General features: G+C 45.0%; 2 protein-coding genes across 5 annotated transcripts in view; one reads left to right on the top strand and one right to left on the bottom strand.

Moving 5' to 3' along the window:
- Nucleotides 1–20,484, bottom strand: part of LOC310826149 (apolipoprotein L3-like) — a 28,260-nt gene that overhangs the window by 7,103 nt on the left and 673 nt on the right. For 2 of the 3 annotated variants that reach the window (XM_083700829.1, XM_083700827.1), the window contains exon 2: nucleotides 879–960. Coding sequence is in view for 2 of the 3 variants with exons in the window: in XM_083700827.1 (XP_083556953.1) it covers nucleotides 879–909 (31 nt within the window). In the remaining variant the exon portion in view is untranslated. Of the gene's footprint in view, nucleotides 1–878; nucleotides 961–1,994; nucleotides 2,080–20,484 lie in introns of those variants that run through there. The other variant, XM_083700828.1, reaches the window with a different exon arrangement.
- MB (myoglobin) lies at nucleotides 13,832–19,831 on the top strand. Of its 2 annotated transcripts, XR_014555901.1 has the most exons (4): nucleotides 13,874–14,167; nucleotides 16,217–16,439; nucleotides 16,818–18,301; nucleotides 18,402–19,831. XR_014555901.1 is itself a non-coding variant. In XM_083701712.1 (3 exons), exons 1-3 carry the CDS (start codon nucleotides 14,073–14,075, stop codon nucleotides 16,962–16,964), a joined length of 465 nt encoding a protein of 154 aa, XP_083557838.1. In that variant the 5' UTR covers nucleotides 13,832–14,072; the 3' UTR covers nucleotides 16,965–19,831. The 2 variants fall into 2 exon arrangements, 1 of the variants encoding a protein (XP_083557838.1); XM_083701712.1 differs by having other exon boundaries at nucleotides 13,832–14,167; nucleotides 16,818–19,831.

Here is a 20,484-nt window from a genome sequence, read left to right as displayed (position 1 = left end):
TCCAGCCAAACAGTGCTTACAGACATGCATATATTGGGAGAAAATCTGCATGGAAGTTAATGTATTAGTGAAAATCACACACACACACACACACACACACACACACACACACTTATTTACATTGGGGGAAATTGCTTGTAATAATAATCATCCTTATATCTGTACCTTGCCCATCTGACTGGGTTGACCCAGACACTCCCACAGATGTAAAAACATAATGTGTACATTAGTCACAACTGCATACAAAAATATGTTTATTAGGAGAAATTCACAATAAAAAGCTGGTGAAATTTCATGAATATTTTTTACAAAAAGAAAAGAATCCCATATTTCTGCAGAAATGAGGAGACTGGAAAACAGAGAAAATGAGGGAATCAAAACTGACAGGCCCCTTCATTCTGTAGCTGCACTTCTGATCAGGAGAACATCATACTGCAACATTTCATTGCAGTGCCCACTTGTTCTACTAATAACTGACACTTCCTCATGCTCTCTGCACAAATGGCTTGTTTGCAACAGAGGAATGTTTGTGAAACCCTGCTGCCTTTGACATGAGTCAAACAGGATCAGTGTGACAGGGTGGGGCGACTCTATCTCTCTGGCCCCAGAAGGTTGTGAACATTCATACCCTCCCAGTCTAGGCAAAGAAAATAATCAGAACCCCAGCAGAAAGACAAACATAGGAAGCTTCTATACACCATGTCAGTCTATTTGCCTGTCCAGTCAAGTATTACCTGCTCTGACTGACAGCAGAGAGAGCTCTTTGCTATCACTTGACCCTTTTAAGAAAATGCCAGGGATTGAATTTGAGCCCTTCTGAACACAAAGTATCTGCTCTACCGCCCCTGAGCTAAAACTCCCCCCCCCAAGAGACTTACCTTCATAAATCTGACATCCTTCAGAGGCCATTCTTATAGGAATTTTGTGGTGAAAACCTCTCGGCTTTGGTATATTTCAAGCCTGGGAAAGGAAAAAAAGAGTGCAGAAAATGACAATGAAGGCAGATCATGTCGAAATCTCAGCAATAGCAGAATTGTCATCGTTACAGTTCCAACCATTTTTAAATGTACAGTGGTACCTCGGGTTAAGAACTTAATTCGCTCCGGAGGTCCGTTCTTAACCTGAAACTGTTCTTAACCTGAAGCACCACTTTAGCTAACGGGGCCTCCCACTGCTGCTGTGCCACCGGAGCACAATTTCTGTTCTCATCCTGAAGCAAAGTTCTTAACCCAAGGTACTATTTCTGGGTTAGCGGAGTCCGTAACCTGAAGCGTCTGTAACCTGAAGCATCGGTAACCCAAGGTACCACTGTAATTGAATTACTGAATTCAGTTTTAGCCTGGTCTTTACATTCTTTGCACACATCTGAACCTAGAGATTCCTCACACTCAGGCTGTGTCTGTGAGGCGTAGGAATACAAGAGAAGTCCTGCTGGATCAGGCCAGGTGCCCATCTAGTCCAACATCCTGGTCTCACAGTGGCCAACAGGATGCTTGTGGTAAGGACCTGAGCACAAGAGCACTCTCTCGCCACCTTGTGGCTCCCAGCAGCTGCTATTCAGAGGTACACTATCTCCAACAGTGATGGGATAGCAGACAAACGGGGGGGGGGGGGGATAAGTTTTAACTGTGATGGTGGTGCATAGGCACCCTAAGACGAATAAATCCTAAGGTTATGGAGGAACTAGATGAAAGGCTTAAGACTAGGGATGGAGCAGAAATTTGATCCAGTTTCCATAAAGCTATTCACATTTTCTGAAACAGTATGCAAACCAAAACACAGCTATCTGAAATTGGCCCTTATCCAAATGCTGCAATGCACTTCTCCAGCTGAGCAATGGACTTACTTCTGTGTAGACCTGGTTAGGACCCCTGTCCTCTGTAGCTTTTCTCCCCATGGAAAACCCTTCTGTCAAGGCAACACCAAATCTGTTTGCTGGCTGTTAGGTTGGCAAGATCAACAGAATGGGACCCAGACAACCCTCTTGGGCTTACCTTTTTGATTTGCCTGGATGACTTCTGCTAAACTGATGCGCAGAGCAGTCTAGCAGTAGGTGGAAGAGGTGTGTTCCTGGTTAATAAGTAGATGAGAATATTGACATTTGCAGTTTGCACAAACAGCAGACAACTGAGTGTCATCAGAGGCCTCTCAGGCATAGGAAGACACAGTAGGTTTGAAAAATACAACTAGGCTGCCAGTAACAGCCTCCTCAATACCTGTAGGGTCGAATCTGTCATTCTTTGAATCTTGAGTTTGGTTCTCCACATTTTCACACTTTTGTTATTTATTTATTTTTAAAATAGCCTTATGAAAGTTCAACAGCATTGAATGTGGATTTATCCTAGTACACACATTTTTGTATGTGATTTCCCCTAATATATGCACATTACACAAAACAATTTCCTTGGTATAATGGATATTTGTATGTTATCTTCATTAATATATGCATACTTTTTAGTTATATGCATTGTACACGTTACTTAGAGAACTGCATTGCAAAATTCACCTGAGTGCAAATATTTGAAAGGGTTTTCAGTGCACAGTATTTCCGAAAGTGCAAATCAGGTAAGTTTAAAATCAGGCAAGTTCACCTTGAAATGTGAACGGAATTAAATTTCTCCCCCATCCCTAAATAACAATCCTGCAGTAAAAGGGGGAGGTAGCTACCATATAGCCTGCACATAGTCTTGTGACTACCAGCAAATAGAGGCAGTGTGGTGTAGTGGTTAGAGCGTCATTCGAGAACTATGGAGACCCGGATTAAAATCCCCTCTTCATCCATGAAGTTCACTGACGATCTTGGGACAGACACCCACACTCTGCCCAATCCATCTCATGGGATGTTGTAGGATAATATGGAAAGGGCAGTCATGTATGCTCCAATGAGGGTGGTTTTTACTGGGATCGCAACCCAAGGGTGAGGAGGGTTAAGAACCTCTCCCTTCCAAGATGATAAAGACAGGCCCCCGGAGCAGCAATGAGGCTTGGAAAAATACACTTCAGTTAACACCAATGGGGACTCTCCTCGACAAAGCTAAATGCAACACAAGGAGGGGTGGCAACACAAAGATCACACCTGGGGAGCAAAGGGTTCAGCCTTCCTTGTGCATTTTATATCTTGGGGGTCCTGCAACTATAGTTAAAGAGGCAAGGAAACGGACATAGTTGAATGCTGTGCATTTAGCTCAAGGGTAGCCAATGTGGTGATTATTGAACCCCATTCCTATCAGCCCCAGCCAACATTGACAATGAACTGGGCTTTGTGGGAGTTGTAGTCCTGAAACAGACAGAAGAGGGTTCCACGTTGGCTAACTCTGATTTAGCACAACATGCTAGGTTGTAGGATGGAAGGATTCCCACGGAGAGAAACTTGCTCGTTTAAGCAACCTGCGGGGAGAAATAATCTCCTTATGAATGTTTCTGTTTAAACCTTGAGCACAAAAACCGCAGCAAGAGTCAAGAAGATAATCCCAAGATGACGTGTGCAAGGGAGGGCGATTGCGCATGTGTGCGTGGGAGAGCCCCATTCAAAAGAAAAAAGGAGAAAAAAATGATGACATATATAGAATGAAAAGAGTCCACTTCGGCCAAATTATCACTGGTGTGCTAATTTTTCTTACCGAGCAAATTACCAGACTTGTAATTACAGTACAGTAAATGTGTATGTCATGACTCTGAGTAATTTCCATATGTGAGTGGGAACGATGAGAAATGCAATAAGCTGCTTATATAATACACCTCTTTGTTCCAAAACGTATTCTGGCTGATCAGACAAGTGCTTAGGCTGTATGCAGCATGCATCCAGCCACACTGTTTTCCCCCAGATACTTGGGAGAGATCCTGCAGGCCTCTTAGTAGTGAGTGAAATGTCTAGAAATGAAAGGGGGTCCAGTAGAAAGTGTTGTGAATGTACGGAGGCAAAAGCTGAAGTGGTTTCAGCTGTGCTTATCTGTAACCCCACTCAAGCTAGAATATGGCACTGTAAAGGTCTGGGGCATGAATGGCCAAGCCAAGGGGAAATAAACATTGACTTTAGGATATGGTGGGGGTGGGGTACACACCTGTTTTACTGTCAAGGACTGCATTACATTGGGGTACTGGTAGTAATCTATTGATAGACCTTGCAGCTTGGGTGAATTGGATTGGAACAATCACTTATGGTTTATGGAGTTCAAAGGCTTTATTCATGCAGGAACTATTTACAGGATGAGCGGAGAGAGAAAATAGCACAAATCTAGTCTGGAGAGAACAGCAAACAAAATGGCTCAACTTTTTAGAGCTGGAGTTAACTTAAGCATAGTTAACTTACAGATATGTGCTGGCTAGATTACTACACACCAGGGCTTCCGGTCCTGCCTGCCTTAATGGAGGCAGCGTCCACGACAGTGGGGGATCATCAGTGAACGAAAAACAAGGATGTCAGAGGATAAATCATCCTTGCAAATTCCCCCCAGGGATGGGGGGAATGGCCTTCACTCACAGTTTGTCTCGGTACCTGGTTCTTGCTCCAGCATGGAATGGAATGTGGGAGGCAGGGAGGTGCTGAGTGCAAAAGCACTTCACCTGGCAAAACCCCTCCTACGCCACCATTTAGAAGCAGAGGTTCTTTATTTAATTGGATCTTTAATTGGCTTTAAAGTACCGCTACATGATAGAAAAGGGTTGTAACAACATACTGCAGAATATACCAGCTACATGGATAAAAGGTTTGAATTGAGATAAGATTTTCTTTGGCATGAGAGTTGTTTGGGGAGAGGGAAGCCCACGGTTTGTTTATTCTAAGCTTTTTTTATATATTTATGATTCGGTAACTCCCTCCAGAATATAAGATATTTACAAGCGAGGAAGGGACATTAGAGTAATATTGATATTAAAAAGCAAAAATGGAAATTGCATGTGATCTGAAATGAAGAAAGGAGGGGGAGGGGAAGCTCAAGTATGACTATGTTGGAAAGACAGAGTAATTCTCCTCAGCTCTGTTTAAAAACAACAGACAAGGAAAAAGAGACCAAGATTTTTGTGTGCTGTTGACGGAATATAATCTAATATAAGGTTTAATTGGGACATAAATCTCTTGCTGGAAGGACAAGAATTAGGGGGCTGTGATAAGAATGCTGCAGAGATTCTGGGAGTTGGAAAGGAGTATTAAAATGTAAGTGTATTTGAAAACTGCACACCTTTTCCTAGGCTGAGGGGGAAATGGCGAAGATCTGTGACATGTTTTATTAGTGAAACAGAATGGTTTCTAGCAGACTGTTGCCTGTTCTGAGACATTGAAGCAAGGGACGGAGAGATAAGACCTCTGAGAAACTTTGAGACTCAGTTCTGCCCCAAGCCATGATGGGAGAACACAACAACTGGGAAGTGAAAGAGACAACACCATATATAGACAGAAGGAATCTCCATGGACATAACAGTTTTCACACGTAGGGCAGAATAAAGATAATAGTTTCAGTTGCTCACTTGAAGCTTTAGAAATATATATATTGTAACATCATGAATGGAAATCATTAGTTTTGTAGCTGTTGACTAAGGAATTATTATTATAACTGAAATGTAACTGACATTAATTAAGATTATGGAATGGAGTGATATAAGATCGGAAATGCACCTGAACCACCATGCGGGGAGCCACTTTAACTAAAATGTATTAATTGGAAGTTGATTGGCATTTTGATACTTGAATAATTTGGGAATTATAATTTGGCCATTATTGAGGGTATATTGGAAAACTAATTAAAATATATATATATTAAAAAGATTACTACACAAACAGTGCCCTCGCTTGTTTAAACTAACACATGCATTAACTAGAAGTTCAGGAGAAGGAAATGTATTTGCTTTCCCCCAGCATCTATCAAGGGCTGAATGCTGGAAGTGGACAGGGCCAAGGTCAGGGGGTGGCAGGTCTTAGAACCACAAGTGGGCATGGTCCCTCTTCTCCCCCCCTTCTTCCTGACACCCCTTCTCAGCCTCTCTGTCACACCTTTCCTCCCCCTCCCCCTTGCTAGGGGAGGGATATCTTTTACCAGAGGCCTGAAATGATCAGTTGAAGATGGCTATTCTATCCTCCTCTTTCCATTCCACCATACATTTTGCATCCCTTCCCAATTTCCCCACTTCCCTTCTCCCACCCCTCCAGGCTTCTATGTCCCCCTCACACTGTATAAAAGGAATCTGAAGGTTGCATAAAATCAGACCAGAATCAGGTTGTCCAGTCCTGCCTTAAGAGAAGGCCAACTGATACCACAATCATGAAACGTATATCTGAAGGAGCATCTTCACCCCCATCATTCTGCCCGGACACTGAGGTCCAGTGCTGAGGACCTTCTGGCGGTTTCCTCACTGCGAGAATTGAGGTTACAGGGAACCAGGCAGAGGGCCTTCTCGACAGTAGCACCCGCCCTGTGGAATGCCCTCCCACCAGATGTCAAAGAGAACAACAACTACCAGACTTTTAGAAGACATCTGAAGGCAGCCCTGTTTAGGGAAGCTTTTAATGTTTGATGCATTACTGTATTTTAATATTTTGTTGGAAGCTGCCCAGAGTGGCTGGGGAAACCCAGCCAGATGGGCAGGGTATAAATAATAAATTATTATTATTATTATAACGTGGCTCCGTGCCCCCTCTGGCTGCAGGGGGAAGTCCTGGGTGTGTGTGTGTGGATTCCCTTCATCTCAGGCCAGCCGAGAAGCAGAGTGAGCTGCAAAAAGGAGGGACCGAGAAATCAGCCTTTGCTCTGGCATCCCTGCTGTGTTTCCATGCTGGTTGCAATGTGAGGGGCATTTCTTCCTTTGCAGCCAGCAGGGGAGCTGCCAAGGGGAGGGCAGAGCAATCTGTGCCTCCTCCAGTAGCTTGCTGTGTTTTTAAGCTGGAGAGACCAAGCGGTGCTCAGGTTTGTGTGTGTGTGCGTGCTTCTCTCTCCCCTCCCCAACCAACGCAAGAGAAATGAAAGGGATATAAAGGAGACACGAATGCTTCTTAGTAGCAGTTGCTGGGAACCACAGGAGGGGGAAGAGGGCTCTTGTGATTGGGTCCTGCTTGATGGCACACAGGCATCTGGTTGGCTACTGTGAGACCAGGATGCTGGACCAGATGGGCCACTGGCCTGATCCAGCAGGCTCTTCTCATGTTCTGACAAAGAACATGTGGAGGGATCAAAATGTCAGGAGCTCGTCTTACACTTGAGTAGGACCCTGGCAGAGACACATGCCCGACTGGCATGTTCCTTCCCTCCTGGTCAATCATTTGAGAGCTTCAAAAGCTTTCTTCTGCCTGAACATCGATGCCAACAGACACCGGCACACTTAGGGATCTGCAGTGTCTTTGCAGTTCGCATGACAGACCTCAGCAACTCAGCATTTTGGCTAATCTACTTTATTTACATATACAGTGGTACCTCGGGTTAAGTATTTAACTCGTTCCGGAGATCCGTTCTTAACCTGAAACTGTTCTTAACCTGAAGCACCACTTTAGCTAATGGGGCCTCCTGCTGCCGCCCCGCCGCTGGAGCATGATTTCTGTTCTCATTCTGAAGCAAAGTTCTTAACCCAAGGTACTATTTCTGGGTTAGTGGAGTCTGTAATCTGAAGCGTTTGTAACCTGAAGCCTATGTAACCTGAGGTACCACTGTAAACACACACACACACGGAGCACTGCAACATGGCTCTGTCTCTCTCTAGCATCAGACAGCAAAGAGAAAGAACAAAGGACAATAGTCCCACTTCACGGAACACAGTAACACAAACATCCTGTCTCTGTCACTTCCCACTTTGTGGAGTCAAAATATACACCGTCATGTGACAGACAAAAATCCCATGACTGCAATCATGGAGCAGGAATTCTAACACAAAAGACCTGGAGAGTTGGTCTGGGCTTGTGGGAGGGAGGAAAGGTACTGGATGGGGAGCATTTTAACCCTGAATGATTGGCTTCAGATTGTGGGGTGGGAGGGAGAGAAAATGTCAATGGGTGGGTGGAGAGGGAGGGGGGAGAGAGAGCAATGAGAGGGGTGGTGGTGGTAGAAATAGAAAGCGAGAAGGCTTGTGGTTCCTCAACAGATTACCTAGATGCAGTATGGTTAGAAGAATTTATGCTGGCCATAATGGACTACTAAAAATAGCTACCATTTTCCTACCATTCCTCCCAGGTAGAAATATTAGGGGGCTTTTCACATTTAAGCTTCTATTGCATACAAATCTGCCTCGAAGGTCTGTGCTACCCAGTCTCATTTGACATTTACACATTTGCTCAGGGATAATTAATGTTAACGCTAATAGCAATTCGCATCTTGTTAATCAGATGTTAATTAGCCCACCTGCTACCTTCCCTCGCTGACTTTCCATCAATCTGGATAGTTACTCTGCACTTTAGATCCTCCTGGTTCATAGAAGTGGATATAGAATGACTGTATTGCTTCCAGTGTCTTATTCTAGCTCTGCAGCCTTTCCTCACACCACAGGGTGCAACCATAAACATTCTTTTTGCATAGCTCACTGGCGTCATAAATTATTTTAGGCTGAATTTTGCATTGAACGAAAATGAGTCTGCACTTGCTGAAATTCTCCCTTAGGACCACCAGATGGCAGTAGATCATGCACAACAGATGCAAGACTGGGATTAGCAGCAATTAGACAATAGCCTGTAGATATTCAGCTTCAAGGCTGTTTTTAGGGTACCTCTAAAGTAGCAACAGGGAACGTGTGGCCCTCCAGACTCCAGTTCCCATTGCCCCTGACCATAGATCATGGGCTAGAGCAGGCATCCTTAACCTCGGCCTTCCAGATGATTTGAGACTACAATTCCCATCATCCTTGACCACTGGTCCTACTAGCTAGGGATCATGGGAGTTGTAGGCCAAAAACATCTGGAGGGCCGAGGTTGAGGAAGCCTGGGCTAGAGTTGATGGTGGTTGGAATCCAACCATGTATGGAGAGCATGTGTTTCTTATCCCTGATCTAATAATTTCTACTGCAATTTCACGGGTAATCTAGATCTAGATCAGTAGATCTAAAGTAGATCTAGATCAGGCCAAATCTGGAACAAAAATCCAAAGAAAATGTAACTTCCTTGCCACCAGTATTTATTCCTGACCTTGATGTTTGGTTATCCCCCGCCCCACATGGGTCACAAAATGTTATCAAGGACCCTGTGTTGGGTCCAACATAATATGATCCTTCTGCATTTTGTTGGCCTCCAACTCCCATCAGCCCCATGCAGTGTGGCCAATGATCAGGGTGTGTGTCTGTTTTATTGGAGCTATTGCTCTCACGTCCTGCTTGTGGACTTCCCATGGGCACCTGGTTGGCCACCGTAAATGGAACTAGAGACTCTTTGCTGTGATCAAGCAGAGCTCGTCTCACGTTCTTAGTATGATCATATCTCCTCTGCCATGCAGCCATCTGCCATTAATTTCTGAATGTACCCACAGGACCTGCCCTTCCCAGCCACCATAAGTTACTTCAGTACTCTTGTTAATATGCAGGTTTTCTCTAGGCATGTATTCAATGTAGCGCTACTAAGCTGTCCTATCCAGGATTTCCACCTGGCTAATGGGACTTTTCTTGCCATGCGTCCTTTAAATACAAACTTTTTCAGATAACTAAGTTACATGGACAAACAAAGAAGAGAATTACGGTTTTCAGTTTCTATATTCACATATGATATACGTAGCAGTTAAAATCCTTTCTACAGTTCAGTTTTACATCCTGAATCTGATTTTCATAGCAAGAACAATCTAATAGATTCATTACATTTTCAATCATTGGATGTGTCAGGGATTCTTTAGCTGTGATTCCTGCGTTGCAGGGGTCAGACCCTTCCAACTCTACAGTTCTACAATTCTATGATTTAAATCAGGCATAGGTAAACTCGGCCGTCCAGATGTTTTGAGACTACAGTTCCCATCATCCCTGACCACTGGTCCTGTTAGCTAGGGATGATGGGAGTTGTAGTCCCAAAACAACTGAAGGGCCGAGTTTGCCTATGCCGGATTTAAATATATTTAATACTGGTGTCCCCACCCCTTTCTAAGGAAGAGGAAATGTTTTACAGTTGCTCAGTCACTGCAGAACATGCTACTGAGGCTTGCTAATCATGACAGCGGCACCTGAGCAACTGGCCTCTGAGAAAACAAGAGGCCAACTGTGGTGTTGGTTCAGGAGTGGGAATGCAGATCTAGGCCAACAAGTACACAAGGTTGATCTTCCGTTGTCTTACACCTCTGACAGTTTTCCACATTCACACCATACATTTAAAATACTATGATACCACTTTAAACAGTCATGGCCTTCCCCCAAAGGATTCTGGGAGCTGTAGTTTATTAAGGATGCTGAGAGCTTCCCCATGTCCTCTCACAAAGCTACAGGCCCCAGAGCTCCCTGGAAAAAGGGATTGATTGCTAAACCGCTCCTGGTATTTGTAGCTCCATGAGGGGAATCGGGGTCTCCTAACAATTCTCAGCAGCCTTAACAAATCACAGCTCCCAGAATTCTTTGGGGGAAGCCACGACTGCACCAGGCGTCCTATTGGGAAGACCCAGTTTTCTGAGTGCATGTTCTGGAAGTTGGGCAATAGGGGCAGTACAGAATTCCTACTCCCCGCTGCACCAAGGATTCCCTGCCCGACCTGCTTCAGGTTGTGGCGGATATGCTCCTGGAGACACCTAGCTTGGTTGTCCTGGGGGATTTTAACATCCATGCCGACACGACCTTACAAGGGGCCGCTCGGGACTTCGTGGAAAGCATGGCCTCCATGGGGCTGTCCCTGAATAAGTCTGGCCCAACTCATAGCCACGGACATGCCTTAGACTTGGTGTTTACCTATACGGATGTTGGTGATCTGACATTAACTAAAAGCGAAACAAAAGAAGTGCCATGGTCAGATCACTTCCTGGTGCAACTGGACTTCTCCACAACCCTTCCCCTCCGCAGGGAGGTGGGACCGATTATGATGGTCCGCCCCTGCCACTTAATGGATCCAATTGGCTTCCAGAGAGTGGTAGGGGATGCTTTATCCCAAGTTGATGGCCTTTCAGCTGATTCCCTGGTGGCACGCTGGAATGCAGAGTTAACCAGGGCTATTGACTGTCTGGCTCCGAAGCGCCCTCTCCGATTGCATGGAGCCCGGACAGCTCCGTGGTTTTCCCCGGAGCTGAGGGTGATGAAACAATCGCTGAGACGGCTAGAGCGCCGGTGGCGGAAAACTCATTCTGAATCAGACCGGACACGGGTTAGAGCTCAACGTCGAGCCTACCAAGTGGCAATGGCGACGGCAAAGAGGGCCTTCTTCGCCGCCTCCATTGCATCTGCAGAAAACAGCAGACTTTTTCAGGTGGTTCGCAATCTATCAGAACCACCTGTACCACCGGGGCCTGGTAGGGACCCCAAGATCTCCTGCAATGCTTTTGCAAAGTTTTTTGCAGATAAAATCGCTCAGATTCAGAAGGAGGTAGACTCCACTGTGGGAGCAGGGCCAGGGCGAGAGAGTGCTAGAGTTCTGTCTGGTCCTGTTACATGGGATCAATTCCAATCTGTTACCTCCGAGGATGTGGACAGGCTGCTTGGACGAGTGAAACCGACCACCTGTCTCCTTGATCCTTGCCCATCCTGGCTGATAAAAGCAAGCCGGGAAGGGTTGGGCGATGGGCTCTGCGGGGTGGTGAATGCTTCCCTCTGTGAGGGAGCCTTCCCAGACCCACTGAAAGAGGCGGTCATTAAACCGCTTCTTAAAAAAACATCTTTAGACCCAGCCAATTTGGCCAACTATCGCCCAGTCTCAAATCTGCCATTCTTGGGCAAGGTGATTGAGCGGGTGGTTGCTGAACAACTCCAAGCACGCCTGGAGGAAAGGGACCATTTGGATCCCTTCCAATCGGGATTCAGGCCTCACCATGGGACTGAAACTGCCTTGGTCGCGCTGGTTGATGATCTCCGGCGGGCTAGGGACAAAGGTGAGAGCTGTTTCCTAGTTCTGCTGGATCTCTCAGCGGCCTTTGACACCATCGACCATAACATCCTTCTGGACCGTCTAGAGGGGCTGGAAGCTGGGGGCACTGTCATACAGTGGTTCCGCTCCTTCCTCCTGGGCCGTGTCCAGAAAGTGGTGGTGGGGGGTGAGTGTTCAGACCCCTGGGCTCTCACTTGTGGGGTGCCTCAGGGTTCTGTCCTCTCTCCCATGCTTTTTAATATCTATATGAAGCCGCTGGGAGAGATCATCAGGGGGTTTGGACTGGGTGTTCATCAGTATGCAGATGACACCCAGCTCTACCTCTCCTTTAAATCAGAACCAGTGAAGGCGGTGAAGGTCCTGTGTGAGTGCTTGGAGGCGGTTGGAGGTTGGATGGCGGCTAACAGATTGAGGTTGAATCCTGACAAGACAGAAGTACTGTTTTTGGGGGACAGGAGGCGGGCAGGTGTGGAGGATTCCCTGGTCCTGAATGGGGTAACTGTGCCCCTGAAGGACCAGGTGCACAGCCTGGGAGTCATTTTGGACTCACAGCTGTCCATGGAGGCGCAGATTAATTCTGTGTCCAGGGCAGCTGTCTACCAGCTCCACCTGGTACGCAGGCTAAGACCCTACCTCCCCGCGGACTGTCTCGCCAGAGTGGTGCATGCTCTAGTTATCTCATGCTTGGACTACTGCAACGCGCTCTACGTGGGGCTACCTTTGAAGGTGACCCGGAAACTGCAATTAATCCAGAATGCGGCAGCTAGACTGGTGACTGGGAGTGCCCGCCGGGACCACATAACACCGGTTCTGAGAGATCTGCATTGGCTCCCAGTACGTTTCCGAGCACGATTCAAAGTGTTGGTGCTGACCTTTAAAGCCCTAAACGGCCTTGGTCCTGTATACCTGAAGGAGCGTCTCCACCCCCATCGTTCAGCCCGGACACTGAGATCCAGCGCCGAGGGCCTTCTGGCGGTTCCCTCATTGCGAGAAGTGAGGCTACAGGGAACCAGACAGAGGGCCTTCTCGGTAGTGGCGCCCGCCCTGTGGAACGCCCTCCCATCAGATGTCAAAGAGATAAAGAATTACCTGACATTCAGAAGACATCTTAAGGCAGCCCTGTTTAGGGATGTTTTTAATATGTAATGCTGTACTGTTTTTAACACTGATTGGGAGCCGCCCAGGGTGGCTGGGGAAACTCAGCCAGATGGGCGGGGTATAAATAATAAATTATTATTATTATTATTATTTAAAACGGCATCATAGTGCTTTAAATGTATGATGTGAATGTGGCCAATGACGCACAGTTGGCAAAAATACACAGGATGGGCACTCTCGCTCTATCAGTCCTTGTTGAGAGAGCACTCAAGGACAAGTGGGTGCCTGCTGAAGAACATGGGCAATCTTGGCACTCTTGAAACTGTAGTTCTGAGGGAAGGGGATCAGTGATTGAAGTTTTTATTTTTAATTAAAAGTAGCTGCAAATCTCTGGCTTTTCTCCGAGCAAAGGCTCTGACGTAGCGGGTATTTACCCACTTCTTCATGCACAATTTTCCTCATCAAATGTTGCTATTAGCCCCTTCTGTGTGTGTTTGTGAGTGTGAAGTATCTGTATGCTCCACACGCCACAATAAAGCTAGTAACAACTTAGGGTCTGATTTAGGTATGGGAAAGGGCACAGTGGGATGGGAGGGAATCATTTAAATGCACACTACCGAGTGCCGCTGTGCAATCTGTTGTTTGGTCCTCAAATATGCGACTCAAAATTGTGGCATCTCCTGTATTCTCTGGATGGAAACTGAGTAACAAGTTCTTGGCAGTGAACCTTGGCGATGCCCTTTCTGTTGGGCATGGGATCTATGCCAGCCCAGTACCAGACACAGCAATTATTTCATCTTCTGGGCTTGCCACAATAGCACCTGACTCAAAAGAGAGAGGGAGGGAGGGAGGGATTGACCAGAGTGACCTAGACCTGAGCTGTCAAATGACAGGTGCCAATCTCTAGGTCAGCTTCTTAAGCCCACAGATCTCTCCGCTTGCAATTCATTTGAGGAAGGACACACAGGCTGCTTGTATCTATTTAGCTGAACTGCTCACTTTCCATTGTTTCCTGAGCGGTGACATTATGGGGCTCAGTGATCAGGAATGGCAGAAGGTCGTAGACATCTGGGGGAAAGTGGAACCAGACCTCCCTGCTCATGGGCAAGAAGTTATCATCAGGTAAGCAAAAGCCGGGGACCGAAATCTGAGAAGCAGCTTTCTTGCGAAGTTAGCATAGTGGCATTTTAAAGAATCAGCTTAGGAACGTTGCAAAGTTTCTGATATTATGTGGGTGGAACAGAGAGAAAGACAACTCTGCAGATAAATCTGAATGCTTTAATTCCCATCAGCCTCAATTTTTTTTAAAAAAATAGATCTCGACTGCTATAAGATATAGGTTGCTTTGTAATTGACATTACTGACGGAATCATTAACACATAATAAAAGAGGATTAGAACCATAGTTGCATTATTACTTCCTGAATGTCAAACCAACTGAGGTTCTTGGAAAAGGGCACAGAAAATTGTCCAGATATATGGGATGCCTCCAGACAGTTACTATTTTGCAGGAGGGATTCTAGTGCATATTGCATATTTATGTATGTTTGCAGTTAATGGACTGTGTGGCCCTAGCACATATCCACTTTAAAAATGAAAGAAAACACAATTTTTTTGGGTTAGTAAATGCACTGAAAAATGTGGGATGAATGAATAGCAGAAAAAATTGAAAACACGCTACAGACACGTTAGGATAGAAAAATCAGAATGAATGTTCAATAAAAACTGGGGATAGTCTAACGACTGTGCAAGCTTTGTGCAAGCAAAACAGGAGGAAGCCATGGATCCAACAATGTAGCTGTAAGTAATTTCCTGAGGATGAAGTTTCACTATTATTAGCAAAGATGCTTTAGATGATTGGAATACCTGTAATGAAATGGAGCTAAGCAGGGCGAGTGACAAAAACTTGGGGTTAAAGGAAAGATCCTGGTTCCATTGACACTGGAGGCAATATTGACATAAAAGCTTAAGAAGAGCCCTGCTGGATTAGGCGAAAAGTCCATCTAGATGACATTCTGGTTCCTTATCATGGCCAGCCAGATACAAGGTGACCTCAAAGTGGTTTACATGTGTTATTCAAAGACTATAGCTCAGTGGTGGTGCATCTGCTTTGCATGCAGAAGGTCCCAGGTTCAATCCCTGGCATCTCCAGGTAGCTGAGAGAACCTCAGGTCTGAAACCTTGGAGAGCTGCTTCCAGTCAGTGTAGACGATATTGAGTTAGATGGGCCAAGGGCATGATGCAATATGAGGCAGCTTCTGATGTTCCTGTGTGCCTAATCTGAACACCAGAAGTACAAATCCTAAAATGCCATTTAAAACCACAACAATAAAACAATTATAATCAAGACATTCTTACTGGGCTATGAGTGATCGCCAAAGAAGAAGAAGACCAAAATGGACAAGGCAAACATGGCCTCTGAAAGCCTGGGGGAACCAGAGCATATTTGCTAAAGGGCAAAATCCCAATTGTGCAAGTTTTCTAGGGTTCCCTAGCTGTGGTGCAACTAGGAAAAAGGCCTTCTCTGGGTCCCTGTGTGATGACTTACATCTACAGTCATCAGTGGGATTGTATGCATCCCCTGCCCATTTGTTCTCAGGGTTTGGCTTGTTGATATGGGGAGAAGCACTGCAAGAAATATGTAAGTTCCAGCTTGTTAAGGACCTTGAGTTGGGCCTGCCTGGTAACATATAGGTAGATCCTGCAAAACTGGTGTTGCATGCCATCGTGCAGAAGTGCCCATTAATATGGCTATGTGGCTGCATTCCTCACTAGCTTCAATTTTTAGGCTGTCTTCAAAGACATATGAATAGCTGTTTAAACAGGGAGACGATTTCAGGGTTTTTTAAAGGGCTTTGGAGCAGAAACTGGGCATTTCTCTTCCAACAAAGCTTGGAATGTGGCCCAATTAAATTGCAGGAGATTCCCAGCAATGTTATTCGAATGGCATTCTGAAGATTGAAACTCCCATTTTCCTACGAAGGGGTTACTTTCACACTGTCATAATTTCCCAGTTACTCTGATATCAGGGAACATAAATGACACAGGTAGCTATGGGTTCTCTTACAGGTGGCATCTTTGATGGATAGCCAGTTTGGATAGTCAGTTTAATCACCACCACCCATTTACCAGTACTCTACATTTACTGGGCTATTCAATTCAATGGTTTCAGGATGTTTCAGAAGCACCCGGAGACCCAGGAGCGCTTTGACAAGTTCAAAAACCTGAAGACGGTGGATGACATGAAGAGTTCAGAAGAGCTCAAGAAGCATGGAACGACTGTCCTCACAGCCTTGGGCAAAATCCTAAAGCAGAAAGGGAACCACGAGGCAGAACTTGCACCCCTGGCACAGACCCACGCCAACACACACAAAATCCCGGTCAAGTATCTTGAGGTAGGCAGCCGTGTATGTTTGTATGGGGGGTAGTGGAATAATGCTCTTGATTGACCAGGATAAAAGCAGGAGAGAGATGGAAGGTTCTTTTCTGCTCTCTCTTCCTATAACGCAAACATTGCGTTATAGGAAGTTGATTTCTACTGAGTGAGAATATTGGTGCATGTGCTCTCCAGAGTTTCAGACAGGGAACTTTCCCACTCCTTTTGTACTTGGTTTTGGTTGGTAGATCTTGAGGTTCTCGTAAAAAGCCAAAGTAGATCCAAAAAGCCCACCCAAATGTAGAAAATAACCTTCCCTGCTTTGATATTTCAGACGTACTTTCTTTGAAAGCTGCCAGCTTTACATTTCTCTTTCCCTCCCATTCTTTCTGCACAGTTCATTTGCGAAATAATTGTTGGCGTCATTGCTGAAAAACATTCTGCAGACTTTGGGGCCGATTCGCAAGCGGCAATGAGGAAGGCCTTGGAGCTGTTCCGCAACAACATGGCCAGCAAATACAAGGAGCATGGCTTCCAGGGCTAATAGGGAGCATGGGAGGCAATGTTTCCTTTCAGCAAGGATGGGGAGCCTGTGAGTGACCCTCCAGATGTGGCTGGACCACAACTCCCATCACTGGCGAGGGCCAAAGGGAGCAAAAGTCAAACAACATCTGGAGGACCACAGGTTCCTCATCCCTGTCATGAAGAGAAATAAAGCAGCATGTTTTGGATGTGTGATCAATCTAGCAGAAGAATATTCTCCTTTCATGGCAGAAAATTAGTTTGGCACAGCTTGACAAAAATATACTCACTATATAAGGCTCAAGTTACACACCATGACAGAAGACCCACATCTTAAAAAGAAACTCTCTCGTTCATAATATTATTATTGCTATTATTATTATTATTATTATTATTATTGCCTGCCCTTCACCAGCAGGTCTCAGGGTGGGTTACAGCAGTTTCAAATTAAAAATTAAAAACAGTTAAAACAGGTTATAAGTGCAGGAATAGTGTAGGCCCAGAAAACACATGCATTCAGGGGTGCCGACTTGAATAAAATATTGTTTGGGGTAGGTAAGCACCTTCCTGTATCAATCATGATCACAAGTTGTAGCACGTACATAATTTGAATGACAATGACCATCAACTTTTTTTGGGGGAGCAATTTTTTCAAATATTTTATTGGGGGGGGAGGGACCTCGGCACTTAGGAGTTGGGTCCTATGCACACATCTCAGATGTGAAAAGCCGGGGTAAAGAGGTGTACCTTCAGCATTCACCAAAAGCTCTATAGAGAAGAAGTCATGTAAAGCTGAAGGTTGGAAGTGAAGTTTATAAGACCAAATGGGTGTGTAGGCATGAAATGCTGAATCATCTCACACCAAACACTCTTAGTGCCCAGTGGTCTGTCCACCAGAGTCCTTTCCTCCTCCAGCTAGGCCCTGATGCCAAACTCTAACGATCCTTTTTTGCAAAAGGTATGGTCAGATAGATAGTGGGTGGGAAGTTCAGCACCCCCTGACTACTGGTTCTTTAAATCATACCGTTGCATAATATATGAATGGTGTCAGAAGGTCTGTCACTGTAATGTGTAGCTTGGGCTGTCAACTGAGGCTTCTTTTTTTTTAATCTTCAGCACGAATCATTGTAATTTTGGGCTTAGTAGAATAAAGATTATATACAACAGAGATAAGCGATGGTTGCCTTTGTTAAAAATCCGCTGAGATATTATCCTCCGTCTAATGTCATAATAGAGAAAGGTTGCCTTGTGGTTAGTAATAGCTGTGAAAAAATGTTGGGCGAGGTTGTTCAGAAGGCGGGTAGAAGATAGGGTTGCCAGTTGCTGCTTAGATTCGGTACTACTTGCTGTTTTAATAACGTGAGATAGAAAGACTAGCAGGATTTGCTCCTGGTAGAATTCATCCCTGGTCCACCCTCCCACTCACCTTCCTTGCCTGCTGTACCAAATAGGATCCCAGTTCCATCTGGCAACAGATGGGAGAGGGAAGGGAGTTGCGAAACAATGGATGACATCACTAGGTCAAAATCTGACAGCCCCTGTAGAGAGGAATTCCTGTTAGAACTGATTACCTGATTATTCTTAGACTGAGCAGGGGCTGGGGCCAACCTATTGTAAACTTGTTCTAAGAAAGTTGCAAAATGGCTGGGGGAGAAATATGTGGGTGGGTGGATCAGCATCTTGGTGCCCGTTTGCATGTGCCTTCAGAGAGAACTCACATTTTCAAGCAGCAATTCTTTTTCTGCAACCATTTGATGCATAAAATTGTGGATATATTCAGATATTAATCCACAGATTTGCCCGTTTCTGGTAAACCAGGAATGGGGTGTGTGATGTTCCTTGCAAGACTTACCTTGCATGGTCTTGATCCTGCAGGTCCTGCCCACATCCTTGCCATTCACATGTGTCCTAATGATGTCATCATATCATATGATGTCACAGTGCTCAGGGAAGGTTGCCATATTAGGGATGCTGGAGCACCAATTCTCTGGCATGCCTACACTACTGAATCCCCAAGAATGGCCATCAGGTAACTTGGGGCTATATGAGGCAAAGGTAAGTGTTCATATCTGCCTTAGGTGGATGAGAGGTTTGGAAAGCAAGCAACACTGAACACTGAGGAATAATAGTTAAAGCTGTCACTTAAGACATTCTAGCTGATTATCCATATATATTTTAGTCAATTGGTTAACAGATGAGTAAACTATATACCTGGATATGGATAAAAACAAGAGTTCTGAGGCTATAAACATACCTTATTTTTAGATAACACATGTATGTACTGTAACAGTCCCCATCTTAGCAGAGGCATTTTCTCCTGCTTGCAAGACAACACACTATGCTTTTTCTAACATGGCACCAGCTGGTTGTGTTATTTTGTAGTTTGTAATACTGTATTAAAAATAACTGAAGCATTTTATTTTTAAAAAATCTGGCCAAAGAATTGCAGGCACCCTTTAGCTGATCAAAAGGGTTTTAACTGATTGACCAAATCATCAAAAAATAAAATAAAAATGCAGCCCTGGGGGAGAGACTTTTCAGTGGAATCAGTACATTGGTTCTGAAAAGACAGAGAAGCTCCATTAATGCAATCTCATGCATGTCTACTCAGACTAAGTTCCATTTAATTAAGCTGCAACCCTATACCTACTTACCTAGGAATAAGTCCCATTGAAATCAACTGGGCTAACTTCTGAGTAGACACGTAGAAGAACACGGAGTCAATTTTCAAGGCCTTCCATGCTGACCCTGCTAATGAAATGTAAAAGTATCTCTTGTATGTAAAAGTATCTCTTCCCCTAATCCGTGCGAGTTGCCACACACTTGAGTATGTGATACACTGAATGGCAAGTGGTGTGTTTTTTAATTGAATAAACCCTATTTCCTCAATGTCTGTGTTTTGTTTCTTATTTAAAGAAAGCCCGGGTGTGGGGCTTGGAAATTTATATGTACAGATGGCAAGTTTAGAAAGAATTGTAATAATTTGAATAGAAACACTATGCATCTCACTATTGTGACCAGTTGACTGCATACGCCTGCTCAGTCTGCTGCTCTTGATGGACAACTTCAGAGTCCCTCTTCTAACTTTGTAGACTTAAAAAAAAAACCTATAACCCAGATTTGGACCAGGTGGCCCTTCAGAGAGATGACTGTTTCAATAGAGGACTGTCTTATGGTAAGATGGACACGTGGTAACCATAATAAAAGAGGTTGGGCAGGAGAAGGAGGAGAGAGAAACAGCAAACGCAACAACGAGGGACTTGGCCACACTTCCTCTGGTCCTCCTGCTTTCCCTTGGGGAAAATTGCTCTTTAGAGCTCAATCAGAGCAAACGGCAATTTGGGTTTCCCCTGGATTGTCATTTGTTCTGATCTGTCACAAAAGAGTGGAAAGGAGCGGGAAAGGTGGGAAACTGCTTAGACCCGTGCTTTCTAGGCACAGCAAACCTTCATTACAGAGTTCTTTCAATAACCAACCAGAATGGAAAGAGTTCAAGGAGAGGAGGGGCCAAACGTTGCTGGTCTCTGAGCAGAGGCAACAGA

Source organism: Podarcis gaigeae (genome assembly GCF_964106915.1).
Source record: "Podarcis gaigeae genome assembly, chromosome: 10".
Classification (NCBI taxonomy): domain Eukaryota; kingdom Metazoa; phylum Chordata; class Lepidosauria; order Squamata; family Lacertidae; genus Podarcis; species Podarcis gaigeae.
The sequence above is the reverse complement of the archived record's forward strand: the minus strand, read 5'-3'. Positions and strand labels throughout refer to the sequence as shown.